At 49.6% G+C, this 19336-nt stretch overlaps 1 protein-coding gene across 6 annotated transcripts in view; it reads right to left on the reverse strand.

Moving 5' to 3' along the window:
- Window positions 1-19336, reverse strand: part of ANKS1A (ankyrin repeat and sterile alpha motif domain containing 1A) — a gene marked incomplete at its 3' end in the record, with an annotated part of 176938 nt that overhangs the window by 29819 nt on the left and 127783 nt on the right. For all 6 annotated transcript variants that reach the window (XM_080806335.1, XM_080806333.1, XM_080806334.1 and 3 more), the window contains one exon: window positions 2029-2095. In XM_080806335.1, coding sequence (XP_080662461.1) covers window positions 2029-2095 — 67 coding nt within the window. The remainder of the gene's footprint in view (window positions 1-2028; window positions 2096-19336) is intronic.

Below are 19336 nucleotides of genomic sequence, written 5' to 3' on the forward strand. Positions count from 1 at the left end.
TTGTCCAGGTGGCCGTGCTCACTGGCCTGCCCTGGACTCTCCCTTAAGCTGCTGTATGGAGGACAGCTCAATGCAGTGGTGCCAAAACAGATCCAGAGACGCAGGGCGGTAGCCGGACCACCCCTCACCACTCACGTGGGTCTGTGGGGTAAGGGCCAGGTGGGACCCGCAGGGCAAGGAAAGAGCTCCGTGTCACCACCCCCCAAGGAGAAGGGCTCTTCCAGAAATGTGTTTTCCAGGGATGCTGCCACATCTCCTGATTTATCAAGGTGGAGAGGTCATGGCCTGCTCTGACCCACACTCTTAAGCACATGCACTCCTCAGACACAGAGGGGTACAGGGAAGCAGAAAGCAGCTTCAGCTGAACTATTGATCCCATTCCTGGCTGTCCCCAAAGCACAGCTTTGAAAACTGACAGTGGTGTTTGTCTCGGTACTGAACATCTATTCCCAACAAACACCTGACTCTCGATAAAAGCCCACACACCACAACAGAGCGTGAGATTGTTTGCCTGAGTGTGGAGCCAGCACATGGAAGCAGAGCTGCAAACTCTTAGCCAGAAGAGCCACCTCTGCAGACCCCAGCATCATCCAAGACAGACTGGGACGGACCAAAGTGGGCTGGGGCCCCTCTGCTGGGAGCCAGGGCAGCAAGGCTGCTGGGGAGAGGAGGCTCCAAGAACCCAGCTGGAAAAGCAGTGGAGGGAGACAAGCTAGGGGAGATGCCCCCCCTCTTCTCTAGGTTTTTCAATACGATTCGGTAATTATTTCATGGACAAAGGATAAGCAGTGCCACCATTTACCTCTTTTGGTCAAGTTTTTATATCTAGGCCTCATTCCCAACAAACCTGTGTGGTAGGTTCTATTATTTAGATGTTTGTAGATAGGGAACTACGGGCTCAGAGGCAAGTAAGTGACTCGCCTAAGACCTGTATGTATCCAGAAGCAGGATCTGAACCCAGGGCTGAGCCTCCAGAGCCCATGCTCTTTCCACAAGCACTGCGGCCTCGGCAGCCCTTTTCTCCCTGAGGTGCACACCTGTCTCCACCCATCAGCCTTCCTGACGGGGCCAGAGGAGCTAGAGGTGTCCCTTGGGCTAGGAGGCCAATCCTGGATGGAACCTCTGGGAACCCCACCCCTTTGGTTAGAGAGGCATTTCTCCACGACGACGGGGAGAGGCCAGGCCCCTCTGAGCTGCTCTCAGCCTGGGAGTTCTGGTGGCAGAGGGTCTGCAGATGCTTGGGGGAAGGGGGAAGAACTAGACTTGTTCTAATGAGGAGGCACCTTTAGAAATGTGACCTCATCTGAGAAAAGTAACACAACCACAAATCTATTACCAAGGAAAAAGACTCAGACATGGCCTCTCTAGCTGCCGGCTTCAAACAAAGGAAAATGGAGGCCGACCTCACCCCTAGGGCCTTGAAAAGAAAAGCAAGCCCAGAGCGGCAGTGATCTGGAGGAAAATGATGAATGACTAAATAAATGGAAAAATGCAGAGAAAGTCGTTAGGAGGAGCAGCAAAGCCACTCCCTCCAGGCGATACCCGCTAACGGTCTGACCCCACTGATCCACTCCAAGGCTCTGCCGCTGGCAGGGAGGAGGCAGGCAAGAGCCCATTTCTCATGAAGGGTTAGTGCCAGAGCTGTCTGGGAAGCTGGAGAGACCAAGCTGAGGTGTACTACAATTTAAGCCAATCAGAGACAGCCTACATTTACACACATAATTATGGATAAGTGACAACCATTAACTTTAAAACCAACCAACCAACAAACAACAAAACCTTCCTAACAGACGGGCCTAAAATGCAATTTCCCCTCCAATATGTAAAAAGTGTCATAACTCTGAAATAATAGCTCAGTGGGCCATACAGATCCATGAGGTTCTGACCTGCAGCAGCATGGGGTGGGCGGAGGCTGACCCCTCTTGCCCACCAAATGTCTGTCTTCTGGGTCAGAGGAAAAAAACCTGAGCCAGAAAGGAGCCAAAGGTCTGCGTTCCACAGGGGAAAAATGGCTGCTTGGTACAATACCTGAGATCTTCTGCTGTTCCTGAGAAAAGTCAATCCCTTCGCCAATAGAGCTCATGATTTTCTCAATCTGAAATGGAAGAGGGACAAAAAGGAGAGGCTGTCAGGCTCGGGTTAAACATTGCCAGCTCACCATCAGCACCTGCGGCGGGGGTGTGAGGGCGGGGGAGGCCCTCCAGGTCTCTTCCAGATCATTCCAAGGTCCAGCACCAACCTGCAACAGATCAGAACTCTTTGCCACTCAGATCAAGAGAGGCCCTTCTGTGACCACAGCTGAACAGGGTGAAAGACAGGCTCCAAGGAGAGCGAGTGGGAGACCACCTGTGCTCAGCTGCTGGAAAGGCTGGCGAATCTTCCTTCCGTGGCATTTACGTATCACTCCCCAGTTCCCCAGCCCAGCAGAGACGGGGCACAGGGGTTACCAGCAGGCCAGACCTGGCACATTTCACTGCTCACACCAGAATTTAAATTCCATGAGGGCAGAGACTTTGCCAACTTGGTTCCCTGTGACACCCCAAGTGCCTAAAGCCTAAAGCCGTGCGTGGCAAATTCCAGCATTCAACAGATAATTGACATTGCCTGACTGCCAGCTCTGAGATCGGAGGACTATTTCGAGAGCTGAGACAAGCAGAGGACCTGAAAACGGGAGCCTCTCAGAAGTCAAAGTGAAACAGGCATACAACTCTGATCAGAGAGGATCTTTTGCTCCCTGAAGGTACAGACACGTATCCTTCCTCTGGATCATAGCAGAGGGAGCCAGTCTCGAAGCATCCAAGGTCTCCAGCATTGCCCCCTGTATGGACCACCTGTTCCAGCCATCTGGCTTAGGTCACCCTGAGCCAGATCCAAGCCCCCCACTCCAGGAAACCTGGGCAGGGGCAGGGCAGGGCAGTGAGAAGGAGGCTACCTTCTCTCCTTCTCTTCCTCTCCTCCTCCTCCTCTTTTGGGTCGCAGCGATAATGAGCTCATTCATGGCTCTTTTTCCAAAAAAAAAAAAAAAAAAAAAAAAGGAAAGGGAACCTTTTGTTCCAGAGCTTGGATGCTTTTTCCTCTAAGTGCAAGTAAGGAGCCTGGGACTGACAATCAAAACAAAACAAAACAAAAAACCCCCACAAAAACAAAAAAACCACCACTACCAACTTTCCAGCCAGTCTCCAGCTGGCAGACAAAGATGGCACATTTGACACCCAGCAGAAGAACACATCTTTCCTTTCGCAGCTGAGAGCTGAGGCTGTTCTCCCACCACAGAAATGCCTGCCGGCTCTAGCCGTCACCTGATTGCCTGTTAACATGCACTGTGAACTCCATTTCTGAGCTCAGCAAAAGCCAAGGGAAACACAACACAGCTGACCTACGGAGCAAGCTGCGGTGCACCTCGGCTTTACTGGCCCACCGCGCAGGGGCAGGCACCGAAGTGGGCAACACTAGAGCCGGTCTGCCCTGCCCCTTGAAGAAACCACCTTCCTCCTTCCCTTCCTCGTACATCCCTTTCTTTGGCCTACCCCCCCCCACCCCGCCCCCTTCCAAGAGCTGCCTCCTTCAACAGGTAGCTTGGTGCAAGGTCCACCCGTGAGGACAGGCAAGTACTTCCACCCTTTCCCAGCCTCAGTGTTACGTCTACAGAAAGGGAAATGGGTCTTGCCTCCTATAAAGGGCTGTTGTGTGGACTGAAAGTAATCTGTGCTCACAGCAGATGCCTGGTCAGAGGCTCGTTTGCTTTCCATTCCCCCTCTGTTTCCCTAAGAGCTCCAGTGAGTAAAACCTCCTTATTTTTAAAGTTAAAAAAAAATACATTTTTACTTCTATTTTGTCACAAGTCCTCCATCTCCATGATTCAAGGTTCAAAAGGTACAAAGGTTACTCAGAGGAAAATCTCCGGGTCCCTGTCTAGCTCTCCTCTCTGCAGGCAACCAGTATAACCAGTTCCTCCAGTATGCTTCGAGATGAGTTGCAGTCTCCTGTGAGCAAACATGGAAAGATATCCTGCCCCCTACTGAGAGAGGCAGCCCATATATGCTGCTCTGTATCTTGCTTTCTCTATTTAATATGACATCTTGGAGATCCTCCAGTTTATAAGAACATTCTTCCCCCCCACCCCCCCATGGATGAGCTGTGTCATCTGGTGTGGGGCTATTTATTTAACCCATCCCCTGGTGGGCACGTGCATGGTTTCCAATCTTTCCATATTCCCAACAGCGCCATGACGAACGCTGTTCTACAGACGTGTTTGTACACATGTACAAGTGTATCTGTAGGATAAATCCTAGTTCTCTCCTGACAGTTCTTCCAGGCACAAAATCTTGAGTTCGCAGCAGGGACCCCACAGGTCATACAATCCCATTTCCAACCCCCATGTCCGATTTTGCTAAAGGTCTTCCAGAGACGGGGCACTTGCTAACTCTCCCTGTCATTTCGCCCTCTTTGCAGAAAGCACCAATCTATAACATCGGTCTTTTCACACATTCGAAGCTTTCTTATCCAGCCTCAAGCCACTGGTCTGGTTATTCCCCTAGAGCACCTCCTCTTCCTCAGGAAAGGCTTAGGAATATTATATTTGCAGATAGCTCTTCCTATCTGTGGAGGGGCCAAGCCGCCCCTCTACCCTCAGCCGCACTGAAGGACAGTCAGCGCACAGGTCCCAAAGCCTGGTTTACTCAGATCACAGAAGCCTCTGAGCTGGGCAAAGAGCAGACACTCCCTACATATCTGTTGATGTGCCTTCCTTGTCCTTCTCTATATTTATAGGAGAAAAATAGGGTGCTCGGACGTGCCTGGATGGCTCCATCAGTTGGGTGTTTAATTCTTCTTTTTTTTTTTTTTTAAAGATTTTATTTATTTATTTGACAGAGAGAGAGATCACAAGTAAGTAGAGAGGCAGGCAGAGAGAGAGAGGGAAGCAGGCTCCCTGCTGAGCAGAGAGCCCGATGCGGGGCTCGATCCCAGGACCCTGAGATCATGACCTGAGCCGAAGGCAGAGGCTTTAACCCACTGAGCCACCCAGGTGCCCCTGGGTGTCTAATTCTTAATTTCAGCTGAGGTCATGATCTCAAGATCCTGAGATAGGGTCCCGTGTCTGGCTCTGTGCTCAGTGGGGAGTCTGCTTGAGAGTCTCTCCCTCTGCCTCTCCCCCTGCTCATGCTCTCTCTCAAATAAATAAATAAATCTTTAAAAAAAAAAAAAAAAAAAAAAAAGCAAGGTCCTCAAAGTGAGAAAACTTTTTCCTATATGGGGGCAGGGAGAGGGGATGGGTCCTTATCCCTGGAATGGTTCCACCAGGCTATGGGTCTATCTTTGAGGCCAAAGAGGGTGTATGTGGGAGAATGACCACTTTAAGAACCATGAGGGTTGGAAGAAAGCGTGGTTTACTTGCCATTTTCCTCCTGGGCCTGGTTCTGGTTAAACAGGCAACTTACTGAATGAATGAAAGGAAGTGGGGGTGGGGGAAGTTTCCATTTACTTAGAGCCAGTAGTGGAAAAGCTGTTTTCCCAATGCCAGCAGGGGGGAGAGCTGAAATGGAGGATGACCCCAAGGTAGCTTTTCATATAAAGTCAAGTCACCTATAGTACACATTTCATTGTCCTCATAATCACCCGAAACCCAAAGCCCCAGTGGGCCTAACCAATCAACATCTCCAGGCCCAACTCAGGAGATTTTGCCAAAGGGCCTTTTGAAATCACAGTGAACAGAGTAGAACAGGCCGCTGCTTCTTCGTTCTGTTCCTTCCTGCCTGCCTGCCCCAGGAGTCACCCTCACACCAACTACAAAGGGCCAGGCATGGCCCACATTTCCATAACCCACCCTCTGGCGGGGTACGCAGGGATGCTCACAAATGTTTCATTGAAACTATACATGATGGGGGCACCTGGGTGGCTCAGTGGGTTAAGCCTCTGCCTTCGGCTCAGGTCATGATCTCAGGGTCCTGGGATCGAGCCCCGCATTGGGCTCTCTGCTCAGCGGGGAGCCTGCTTCCTCCCCCCTCTCTCTCTGTGCCTGCCTCTCTGCCTACTTGTGACCTCTGTCTGTCAAATAGATGAATAAATCTTAAAAAAAAATAAAATAAATAAAAAATAAAATAAAATAAAATAAAAAGGAAACTATACATGATGCTTTGTTGTCCTGTAACTGTAGTATCTAAGTCAAGCTGAGAAGATTCTAGTTTATAGAGGAACTGGGAGTACTCGGCAGTTTACGGACAACTTACAACCCAGCTCCCCTTCCTGCCCTGGTGGAGACTCAGGGCTGGGAGGGACGCGGCAGTGAGGAGGTCCTGTGTGGGCACAGACTGGGAGGTACCCGGCCTCACTCCGTAAGCACAGAGCTGTCTGGGGCTGTGATCCTACCCAGCGCCTCCGACTGGGCTGGGGAGACCGGGAGATGGCGAGGAGCTGGATCTCATCTTCTGGCTCGGCCACACCCTCCATGGCCCAGAACCAGCAGAGACAGAATACGGCCATCTCAGTCTAGACAAAGAGGAATGAGCTGTCAGAGAAAACAGATACCATTCTGATCCATATACTTCGTGTAGTTTCACCATTTAGGCTTGAGTTAAAAAAACTCAATATGATCAGGCTGTTTTCCCAGAAATGTTCTGCATCTCAGGGGAGAAAGAAGCAGATGGAATGTCACGGAAGGGCACTGTTCAATGCTCTCTTTTCTGTTGTGTAGGATCAGCGACATCTTGGGGGAGAGATGGACAAAGCCCGTACTTTACTCCTGTACTTCACATAAATTCTACCAGGAACTTCTGTTTCTGTTTGGTAAAGTAAGGCCTGAAATTTATCACTGTAATGGATACATGTATTTTAAAAATGTTTGGAAGTGCTCCATTTTCAGAATGCATTCAGGGTTATTCTATTTAGTCTCTCCCTTCCCACCCCTGCCACGAATGTATAAAACACATTCCCCATGTGGCTGGAAGATAAAAGAAACATAAACACTCGAGACGCAGCTGCTCAGGTGCCAGCACTGCTGACAGGTGCCTGGGTGCCCAGAGGCTGGCAGCGGGAGGTGACAGTGTGTCTACAGATAAAGAGGCCTCCATTCCCTGTCACTGTACCCTGGCTTCAGGAACAAATCCGAGCACACTAGCCTTTTCACTGGCTATCAAGAGTGAGGGAAGGGAGAAGACAGCTGCTGGGGGCAGAACTACTTCTCCAGGCACAGAGTCCACAGAAGAACCATGAGCCTCAGTGCAACTCGGCACCAAGGCTTATGTGAAACCTCCCTTCCAGAAGGGGGTACAAGTTAGACGCGATGGCTATGTTCAGGGGCTCCCATTTGTAGCCAAATACTGGGAGAGCAGTAATCAGTCTGGTCAACATGCCTGTAAGGGGGTGCCTAATGGGGAGGAAGAAGGGAAAGGGATCATCTCCTCCCACCTTCTTCTGGGGGCAAACGGGAACATGAAGGGAGAGGTTCATGAAGGGAGAGGTTTTTGCAATTCATCAGCCACTAAATTTGGCTCTTGATGTCAGGCATTCCCTTCCAATCCTCCTTCTGCTGCTTGGGGAGCTCTCGGCTCCCTAGGACTCACCCACCAGTTGGAAAATACATACCAGTCCCCCTGGGCCTGTGCCATGAGGACTGGAGACCCCTTCTGCCTCTCCTTCTCTGCCCCAATGTTTAATACCTTATCAGCCCAGAAACACCCTTTGGTTTGCATTCTGACTTTCCTGATTCACTGTTTTAGGATGTGTCCCAGACACACTAGAGAACCACTAAGGGTAAGGACCCTGATTCACACTGTGTCTTTTGGGTCCCACACAGTGCCATTCGCAGACAGGGCTGGCCTGCTGGAGGCGGCCGGTGACAAAGAGGAATAGCTACACTTTGTTAAATGCCCACATCAGGCTAGTGACCTCACTACTACAGAAAGAGAGGAAAGGCAGCCAACATTTCTGGACCCCAGTCTGGATTCTCCAACTCCCCGGCCCTCACGTTCATCTTTCTCCAACCTTCCTGGGCTGCTGGCATGGGTATCTCACACCCTACGATGACCAGCTGGCCTCAACTCACTGCCAAGCAAACGTATTATCCCATTTTCCAGGTGAGGGGACTGGAGCTCTGCTTCGTGGGCAGACTCCCAAACTTCTCGCCGCCAGCCCGGCTCTCATTTCCGCAAAGTGCCACGGGTGGCTGAGCCTGCTCCCCAGGGGAGTTCGGGCTTCCTGCACTGGGGCACCAAGGGGCAGAGCCTCTCCTCAGGCCAGACGGCCTTGCTTAGAGGGCAAGGCCATTCCTTGGAGCACAGGGCTGAGGAAGCGAGCCCTAACCACCTCAGTGTCCCCGGCTGCTGTGCCCAAGCCATCAGGTGACCGCTGATGCGCACGGCGGGCTCCTCCAGCTGGGCAAGGAGCCCTGAAGACTGCTGACAGCTGCACTCCCGGGCCCAGGAGCCGCATCAGAATTCATCACCACCTCTGTCTTACTGCCGCTTCGCAGCAGACAGACTCGCAGCCTAGAGTGGGCTTTGATTCCACATTTGAAAAAGGGTCACTGACCAGGGTCTGGGGTTATTCTTCTCTCTCTCTCCCTGCCCCCGAGCAAACTGTACAAGGCCTCAGGAAAGACAGAGATGGATTGAAGTAAATTATTTGTCCCGATTTTCTAACCTTGTCAACTGCTTTTAGGAGAGGGAGGCGGGAGAGGGTGGGGGAGGAGAGAGGAGGGCAGGGAATGAATAAATGTCTGCCAAGAGGTTCAGGGCCTGCCTTCCGAGGCAGACAGGAGGCCAGGAGGAGGCTGGGGCTCCCGTGTTGGCTCTGTTAACAACGGGGAGCTTCTTGGCCCCAGAGCACACTGTTGGTGGGGGCTTCCCGTGTCTCACCACAGGGGGCACACAGACTGCTGCGGTATTTACAGCTGTACCCCCATATGAATCCCCCACTCCCTCCCAGGCTGGGAAAACCACAGAGCAGTTGTTCCCAAAGTGCTTTGTGCTTGTGTGGCTGTCAGTCTCACATGAGAGCAGAGAGCCAAGAGCCGGTGTTTGCCTGCCCCAGGCTAGGCTGGGGGACGAGAAAGTCAGAGACACTCCTGCTTCCCTGTGGCACCTCAGTCCCCAAGCCGCCCTCCTCCTTCCTCATTTTTACCTTTCACACACCTTTGGGGTTACTGCCTGGGACTTGTCCCCCCAAAAGCAGTTCCCACCCCACTTCGCCTAGCTGGCCTGGAGATGCACACGCTTCAGACTTGGCCCCTCGACAGGGAGGAAGACCTTCTGGGCCAACAACCACCTTTGCCAATGTCCCTCTCACCCTAGAGCAGTCTGCTACCCAGGCGATCTTTAACTCCCAGGCCCAAGAAACTGCTGAAAGAAGAAAAAAGTTGGGAGACCTAGATTCCAATTACCTTTATCATTGCTTGCCACAGAACTCTGGGTTGTGTGCCAAATACTGGCTTTAATAAGTGGGACAAGAATCTGAAAGATTAATGAGGATTATGTATCTGGGTTCTATTCCAACGTACGCAATCTACTTTCTGTCCAGGAGGAGGCTTGCTTGCGGCGAGCGAGGAGGAATGAGGAGGAAGCACACACACCTCAGAGGGGCTGCGGTTCTCTTGCGTACACGCACTGGGCAGCGGGCTTCGTGGACCTTCCTTGGTTTTTCTACCACCATCATGGCCGCCACCACCAAGTAACCCTGCTTCACTCCCGTTCTTCCCCAATGGCGCACTGGCTGCGCTGTCAGCCTGGCTATCGATTAAATCAGCCCTGAGAAAACACCCTAAATCTCCATTCAGAGTGGGTTTCCTCAGCAGGGTGACCTGGGAAAGGGTCCCACATCTGTTGGCTCCTCAGATCTGGCTGGGGAACATCTGCCTCATAATATCAGGGGAGTCAGATATAAAACTCAGAGAGCCAAATTACATACACTTAAGGTGTAAAAAAAAAATCATATATATATTTAATAGAAATACACTATCAGTATGCATTTGCTACCTTGAGATTTTCTGCAACTTGCCACTCCTGAAGTTACGAAATAGGAGGGAGTTGGATAAGCGAAGTTGACAGAGTTCCCAAAATTCATTATGAAGCACTAGTTAAAATCCTTCAGATGAGCCTGTTGAAAAACAAAATTCAACTGAGTAAATTTAAAGATCTAATTGGTTTTGCTAAATGATTAATGAATCGGGCAGCCTCCCATCTAGCAAGTAGAGGAGAGCTCCAAAGAGCTACAGAAAGGGAAAGGATTTTAAAGGCAGGACAAGGAAGTTAAAAACAGGAAAAAAGGATTATTTCAGGTGAGGTCACCTTCCTTTGGGGACAAAAGGGTCTTCATAGGTAGATCACCTCATCTCTCTCTCTCTTTTTTTTTTTAAGATTTTATTTATTTACTTGACAGAGATCACAAGTAGGCAGAGAGGCAGGCAGAGAGAGAAGGGGAAACTGCTGCGCAGAGAGCCCGATGCGGGGCTCGATCCCAGGACCCTGGGATTATGACCTGAGCCAAAGGCAGAGGCTTTAACCCACAGAGCCACCCAGGTGCCCCTCACCTCATCTTTCCTTGGGGAACATAAAGATTACCTTATTGGTGCTGACCAGAAAAATTCCAGACTGACCTGTGAAGGGTACGTTTCTAGGGGAGGCTGAAAGTACAATTCAGTTAGGTTAATTAAACCCCAGTCTGGTGACTTGGCCTAATGGATGCCATTTTGGGTCTGTGGCTTTCTTTTTAACAAGGCTTACACAAAAGCATGCATACTGCCCCGATTCCACTTATTAAGTTCTAGAACAGGCAAAACTAATCTATCGAAGAGGACAAATTTTAGAAGAGTAGTTGCTGGGGTTAAGGGAGTGGTGAGGAGTGACTGGGAAGAGGCATGAGAGAACTTTCTGGGTTTATAGCAATATTCTGCGTCTTTTTTTTTTTTTTTAGATTTTATTTTTATTTAATTGACAGACAGAGATCACAAGTAGGCAGAGAGGCAGGCAGAAAGAGGGAGGGGGAAACAGGCTCCCCGCTGAGCAGAGAGCCCGACGAGGAGCTCGATCCCAGGACCCTGGGATCATGACCTGAGCTGAAGGCAGAGGCTTTAACCCACTGAACCACCCAGGCACCCAATATTCTGCATCTTCATAGGAATTTGGGTCACACAAACTCAGGGATTGGTAGTCTTATGCATTTCACTTTGTATACATTTTACTGCCTCTCCCCCTGAAACCCTATGAACAGATATCTTTCAAACTCTATTTAAGAGTATACATAATTAAGCTGCTCAGGGATGAAAAATGTGGTGTCCACAAGTTATTTCAAAATACATAAAAAAATAAGTGGACCAAGGGATGGACAGATATGAGATAAAACAAGTCGAGTAAAAGGTATTGGAGAATCTAGGCTCTGGGTGGTGGATAGATAGGTATCCGCTATTCAAGTCTCTTACAAGTTTTCTTCATGTTTGAAATTTTTCAGAATAAAATACTAGGGAAAAAACTTCTTTCGGGATCAAATAAATTGTAAGAGCAACACTGATTTGCGTTTCATCATTAGTAATGAACTCTGCTCAACATGTTAATAAGCAGAGACATGCCTAGCAGGCAAAGGAAACAAACAGAAAGGAATGTGGGAAAGCTGACTTCACCAGTATTCCGTGTCACCAAGCTTTCAGGGTGAAGGGCTCTCAGCACCGCTTCTCTGTTGTGGTGTGGCTTTCTCTATCCTGGAACCCAGGCTAACCCCAGTCTTGACAGTCTGAAAACTCCATTATCAGTGTTCCCAGGGATGAACAAACGCTGGGAAACTGGTTCGTATTAATCCGACTCAAAAGACAATGATCCCTCCATTGGTGACTGACTTCAGCATGGTAAGCAGCACATCAGAATACTCAGCTAAGAGAATGCGCCTGTATCCTCTGTAGCCCGAGATCAATAAAAGGAGATCAAATCCACCCTCAGAGCACCGAGGGAACAAGGGAAAGGTGGGTGGACTGTGTTGAGATCTTAGGAAATTAAATTATCCCTTTTCTACTCCGGGAGGTCACCGTTCCTGAAAATCAAATTCAGGTGCTCAAAGCAAGGTACCCTTCTCCTTGGAAAATACTTTGGATCCATACCCGTTGGCACTCGAGCCTTCCGGGGTTATCAGGTTCCAGGGCCGGGTTCTGTCAGTGGGGCACTCTGCACTGGGCACCAGCTATGTGCCCTCCCAGGGGTTCGCTTCATCCTCACATCCAGCCCGGGCGAGAGCTCTGATTCTGCCCACTTCACAGAGGAGGAAACCAAACGCTAGAGAAGTTAAATAGCATCCATAGTCCGAGTCCTAGAAATACGTGCCCAGTGCCCAACTCATTATCTTTATAACTCACGATGTCCAGCTTATTTAGGGCTTAGTTTCTACTCTATTAAAGCTCAGAGCACAATTTCAAATATACGGGGCTGGGAACACCGAACGGGGTCTGCACAGTGGGAAAAGAACCAGGACTTTGGAATAAAAAAACTTGACTTTAAACTCTTAAGTTGTGGAACCTTAGACAAGCCATTTAATTTCTTTTTCAATTTCCTCTTCCATTAAATGTGGACAGATTCCTCGCTCATGGGATCACTGCCATGGGAAAATGACTCAACTCTTTTTCAGGCCTCAGTTTCTTCAAAGGCAACATGGAGATACAACCCAGGGCTGCTGTAAAGTTGTGGGATAATGTACAAGAAGTCCTAGTGCAGGGGCACCTGGGTGGCTCAGTGGGTTAAAGCCTCTGCCTTCCACTCAGGTCGTGATCTCAGGGTCCTGGGATCGAGCCCCACATCGGGCTCTCTGCTCAGCAGGGAGCCTGCTTCCCCCTCTTTCTCTGCCTGTCTCTCTGCCTGCTTATGATCTCTCTCTGTCAAATAAATAAATAAAATCTTAAAAAAAAAAAAAAAAAAAGAAGAAGTCCTAGTGCAGAGTCGGGTTCCCAGAGGGAGTTGTGATGAGGAGTTCACGTATTATGACATTTGAGCAAGCTCCGCACTGTCTACAAGACGTGGGTTCTTCGTGGGACTCATCCACTCCCTGAAAGACCTCACCCTGTGGGTGAAGACAAGTCTCTTGCTACTGTTAAGCACAGAAGAGATTTGCTCCTTCTCCAAAGGCAATGTCTGTCTCTCCCTGTTACTGGGAACTTTTGGTATCCCTGCCACACCCTGGCAGAAAGTAGTAAGGAACATTTTAAAATGAAGTCCTCGGAAAAATAGGGTTGAGCCTACAAGTCATTTAGTTTTCACTCAGGAGCCCCCCTGACGAGATATGGAGGTCTTGCTTACACTGAGAAACTTCCTTGGCCCTCCTAAGAGCAGCAATGCCAGGCAAACAGCCCACAAGGTCCTACTCTGTTGCTCCTTTCAATTTATAAAGATTAGAAAGGGTTTGCACTCATGATTCACATTCATCTGGTTCCAAAATAAAGAGAATTCTACCTTAAAAACAAGTTATTCAAAACCCAGGTTCCTTTGCGTTTTTCTGTTTTTTTGTTTTGTTTTTTGTTTTTTGTTTTTAAAGGACAAACCAGAGGGAAAGGGCTTCCTTCTGGCAGAAAATGTTTAGAACGTGCTGTGTGAACAATAGCTCGCTTCCTGGACACTCAGCTGGAAGCTGCTTCTCCATTCAGGACAAGACGTTTCATGGGAGGGAGGTGCCACCTTTCTATAATGCAGCTCCTGGCAAGAACATGGAGAACCCAAGACAACACCAGAGAGAGGAGAGAGAGGAGAGGAAGCAGGGTCTCAACTCAGCCTTGCAGAGGCAGAGTAGAGGCCTGGAGGCCAGGATGCTGCCATCATGCCCCACGCCTCTGAGAGAGCTGGCTCTTGCAGGGCAGGGTCGAGAGGCAGCAAGAGAGGCAGACTGTGGAACGAGCAGGGCCATCTGCAACAGGGATCCCAGCACCGAGCCTGCGAGTCCAGTAATGGCCTCTAGCTAGCACACCGAACTGCACACCATCTACTCCCTCCGGGAACTCATGCCCATGTTCCCAGCTGGCACGACCCTCTCGAGCACACCCGCGGGTCTTTTGCTTCTACCCACTGGGTGTTCTGCTTCCCAGGAATCAGCTGGGATCATTTCCAAAACTGTTTAAGATGGTTGTATATTTGTTGATGAAAACAGAAAATTTGATTAAACTTTACCTAAATGATGAAACAAGCACAAAAAGAGCGGTTTCCGTGACAACCAAGGAGATGCTTTGAGGAGACTCAATAACAGAATCATTTTTTTTTAAATGTGCTCTTGGATTAGGTGTCGTTGGAGAAATAATTATAAAACATTCTAAAAGGATTCCGTACTCTGACTGTTTCACAAGTGGCTAAGTTCCTGCTTTACTTTTAAGAAACTCAAACTGGAAGTTTAAATCAATGATGTTTCGTGGGTGTGATTCAGCTCATAAATGGACAGAGAAGCCAGATTAGCAGGTCGACAGGGAAAGAAAAGACCCTAGCTCCACATCAAAAGACCGGGATGCACACCTATCCATTTAGGGTGAAATTAAAATGTTTGTATTCTTTTTAAAAATGACTTCCTCCTTTAACAGAGGTTTGTAATTAGCCAAATAACCCCCATCCCAAGTGTCCACCTAGAAAGCCCCTGTGGGGAGCTGGCAGCACCGCCCGATAAACACTAGCCCGTCACAGATACAGTGAGCCCAGCCGCGCTGAAATTCACAAACTGCTTTCATTGTCAAGTAAGTCTCAACTTAGACAGACACAGAACTCCTCTCTGGCTTCCTTTTCCTGAAAAGCCTCCCCACTGAGGGCTGGTAAATAAACCTCGTGTGAATCCCAGCATACTCTCAGCCCTTCCTCCTTCCTCATCGCAGTTTCTGGTAGCACAATGCCCTTCGCTTTCACTGATGACTCCCAGGGGCCAGGACCAACCAGCCAGGGCCCTGTGAGTTACCGATCAAAAGCATTAGCAAGTCATGGGCTCTTATACTCTGTCGAACTCAGGGGCTACCTCATGCAAGTCAAATTTCCAGCTGCCATTCACTCGCACACAGCACTTGGTAACGGGAACTCCTGGCAGCCCAGATCTCAAGCTGGGAGCACAGAGACAGAGAGTCACCGAGGTTAACTAAGACCCTCCCCCTCCACATGGTACCCTTTATCTGCCCTGGCAGACCATGGGGCAGGGAGGCAGAGCAACTGGAGTCCTCCAAGTCTCCCAGATGTGTTATGAAGTTTAAGGGCATCCAAGGTCACACTAAACAAAACGCCTGAGCTAGGAACTAGTCTGTGCCCTGCCCCACCCATCAGGGAGTATTAAAAACTATGGGAATGGCATCCTTATGTCCCCCAAATATACTCATGGAGGATAAGATATGTGGAAATGCTCTGTGAGAATAAGTACGTGGAGGCTAATTATTCTCTGGGTAGGAAGGCAGAGCTACAGGCAATAGTGTACCGGGGATGTGTGGCCCCCGCTGGAGGCCTAATGGTCGTGCCTACCTCTTACTGCACCTTACCCACCAACCCACATTCCCGCCGCTCCTGAGATCGCAAGCCTGAGCCGGGCAGGTCTGTGCCTCATCTGCGGCCCCCAAGTCCTCACCCTATAATTCTGTCCAGAACCAGCTCAAGCCACCTGTGTCCCTCCACGCTGTGTGCAGTCTAACATTGAAAAGTTTTGGGGCTCAGACAAGGTTTTATCCTTCGTCTGTCCCTCTGGCAAAGTTTATAACCTACCTGAACCTCGTCTGTAAATATGGATGGCGACACCTGCTTCAAGGTGCGCTGTGGGGATTAACTGCAGTAACGTGGAGAGAGTGGCCGGCACACAGCAGGTGTCTGAAAAGCACTGGTTCCCTGCCAGCACCCTTTCTGGACTGACTGCATCTAAGGTCTTTGTGTTAGGTTCCTTGGGGCAGAGACGGCCCGGCTGTACTACACTAAAGCAAACACACTCACATAAATATCGCCCAAGGATGATCCCTCGGTCCTCCCACAGGTGCACGCCACGCCCCTTCAGCTCCTTTTGTCCTTCCCACTGGGGCTCCTAGCAGGTACTAAGCACTGGGCGGGTTTAGCCAATACCCAGTGGAAAAACACCTGAAGAGAAAGTGGGTACATCTAACCAATTCTTAGGGAGAGATATGTTTAGGACATACGACTTTCTTGGATCTGAGATTTTTTTGTTCCGAAAGAGGAAATGAGAGAGGGAAAGTGGTGGCTTTCCCAGATGTGTGGGATTTTTCCATGTAAGATGCCTCCAGCTGCATCCTCACTGTCTCACTGCTGAGTCCCTCAGTCAACAAGCTCCATGATCAGACCTAGGCTGGCCTCAACCACAAGCAACTGTGTTCTTTCATCTTGAAAAAAATGAAGTATTTCTTAAATTCCAAAGGGTCTATTTTATAACACGATTTCAAACACCAGTAAGATGTGACCCATCCAGAAACCCACCATGCACTGCAGGAAACAGAACACAGCCACCAAACAGCTTCCCTTCCATGCTCCTCTGAGGCCACTGGCTTCTGGGATTAAATGCTACCACCGCCCTGCTTTCCTGTGGAGTTTACCATCCATGTCAGTATTCCTAAACAATGTAGGGTGCCATCTCGCAAGCACAACTTGATATCCTTTAATTAGCCCACTAAATTTTGGGCCCGGGGCTCAAGGTCAGGGGCTCCTTTTGACCGCAGAGAGAGTGAGAGGCCATAGAAAGGACCTGGCATTTGAAGAAAGGACACTGGTAAAGGGAGAGCCATAAGGCCTTGCTTCTCATGGAGCTGGCAGGGCAGGGTCACATGTCTTCTGGGACTCCTGAGAGAAGCCATTCCCTATATGGGCAGCAGCACGAAACTGCTGTGGGCTAAGCTTCACGTTAAAGTACACAACCACACCAGGTAACCAGAACGAACACAGCGTTTTCAAAACAGTCTCAGTGAAGACCGCCTGCACCAGGTGAACCCCTGTGGACTTGTGCTCTTAGGCCTGTTACCAAGGGAGGCTTAGAGTTGTAGATTGCACGCATATCCTCAGGAAGCCCAACAATAAGAGCAGCACACCGGGAAAAGAAAGGCAGACAAGACGGACATGCTGTCCTCTCCACATTGTGAAACCTTTGCACTGGGAGATCCTTGGGCCACCCACCGAAAGACCATCTCCAGCCTTGGCCTGCACCAGGATTCCCGAGTAACCACGACACGCCAGCCTCAACTCTTTCGCAAGCATCTGTCACTGTCAAGCCTGTTCTCCAGGGGCTTTGCGTGCACACCCGGGAGGCAGGGAGCCGTAGCCTCAAGACAACAAATTATGAGGAAGATGTTAGGGGAGCTAAGGAAAGACCTAGTTTATTAACGTTTGAGTAAGACCCAGGACAATTACTGCTTTAACATTTCCAGTAACTTTACAACATCGCCGCCTCCAGCTATTTATGGGCTATTTCTTCTCGCCTCTGGGTTTCCCATTTTTGTTTTGTTTGACAAGCAGTAAAAAGGGGACTGTGTGTCTATTTCAGTTACAGCAAAACTGGGGAGCCCCTGGAAAACTCTGTCCTTTCCTACAGAGTGCTGGGCCCAAAGGAGAGACGGAGGAGACAGGGGGCGGGCAGCCTCAACAGGTGTGCCAATCCCTTAGGTCTAGAGGAGAGAATAAGTGGGAGAAGGGGAAGCTTATCAAGACCCCCACGAGTCCCTGGCAAAAGGCCAGGGGCCCCAGGCAGGGCTTCCTGGTGCTACTGTTCACCGAGGTACAGGAGCCTTGTCTTCTAAGATTCTACCTCTCATCGAATCAAAGGCTTGAGCAGCAAGTGAACTGGTGTAGAGAAGATATAAGCTTAGACTGAAGAAGTGTGGTGTCCACTGTAACCTCGATCAACAAGAGATCTGTTTCTCTCAAACGTCTCTGAGCTCGGGCGTTTGTGTGTCCCTGCGTGCATGCACACGCATCAGAATCTCAAATATGCTTCTACACAGCTGAAAATAAACAGGATGGCTCTAGTCAAAATCATGAAGCACAGAACCCCTAACCTCCTTTTCAAAAACGCTTTGCTCCCAGAAGTGGGAATACGTGAGTCCAGCTGGTACAAGGGGCAATGTCTAGGCCCCTGCGCCCTCACCATCGCATCAATGGCAACAAAGGATGGGAAGACCCAGATGCATCTCTCAGTCCGATAAGGAAGGCACGGCTGGCTCAGAGAGGTTAAGGAACTTGCCCACTGCAATGAGAGGGGGAGAAGAGGGCCCAAGCCTTGCTTCTTGCCTCTCTGCTGAGATACCCTATGACTTTGCAAGCTGTGGAAGCGGCAGCACGGGGAGCAGCCTTTGTGGAAGATACTCAGGCCTCCGGAGGCTGGACCCTAAAGGCAAAGGCCCTCAGGAAGAGATAAGTGTCCTCGCCCTTAGCTCTCTGTGTCCCTGGCACTCCCCTCTCTCAGGAAAACTGCTTCTGCGCAGAGAACTGCGCGGTCCCACTTCAACAAGGGGACCCAGGGCAGTGGTCCCTAACTTAGCAAGTCTGTAGGCCATTTTCCCTCCTAACTGGGATCGCAGCAACGTTAGACGGTTGCCAACTTCTCATCATGGCAAATAAGGACTTTAACAAATGAACACAATGGAAGTATGAGGGAGAGCTTTGTGAGAAGGCAGTTGTGAACTCGACGGTGCTGGTGGTTACATGAACTATAGCTAATAAAACCACACGGCACCACACATGCGCACACACACTCGCATGCACGCATATGTCAGACTGGTGGAGTGTGAATAAGGTGTGTGGGTTATGCCTGTGTCACTTTTCTGGTTCTGATATTGTACTAGGGTTATGGAATATACACCAGCACTGCCTGGGTGAAGGGTAATGAGTAAAGGATCTCTCAGTACTATTTCCACAACTCCCTGTGAATCTGTAATTATTTCAAAACAAACAAATCTGAATAAGGGAAAATAATTTTAACTTAACATGAAAATTACCTTCTTCATTTTATATTAGAAAGGACAATGAGACACAAAGAAAGAATAGACATAATCAGAATAAAGGCAGTTGGTAACCAAACCCCAGTGGCACTACCGTGACACTCCTCATTGTCCTTAATTCTTTCCCTTTATCGTGGACCTGTCAAAATTGGGTTAGGGCGACCTCAGTAAGAATGCAAGATTCTGGTTCCTCTATCCTCTGCAGCCTGGCAAGCAACCACAACGTGCCAGCAGATCCACCCAAAGGGAGGCCCGGCACACAGCCCCCTTTCTTCTCAGCCTGGCTGGCTTCCAACCGTTCTTTGCAGCCCCGAGAGACTAGAACCCCAGAGTGGGCAGGTCGACAGTGTCGTTTGGGGTTGGGGGAAAGGGCATGCCAGGCTTCGCCGACAAGAAATTTAAGCTTCTCTTTTGCCTTCTACTCCTACCAGA

The sequence above is a fragment of the Martes martes genome (assembly GCF_963455335.1).
Source record: "Martes martes genome assembly, chromosome: 6".
In the NCBI taxonomy this organism is placed as follows: Eukaryota; Metazoa; Chordata; class Mammalia; order Carnivora; family Mustelidae; genus Martes; species Martes martes.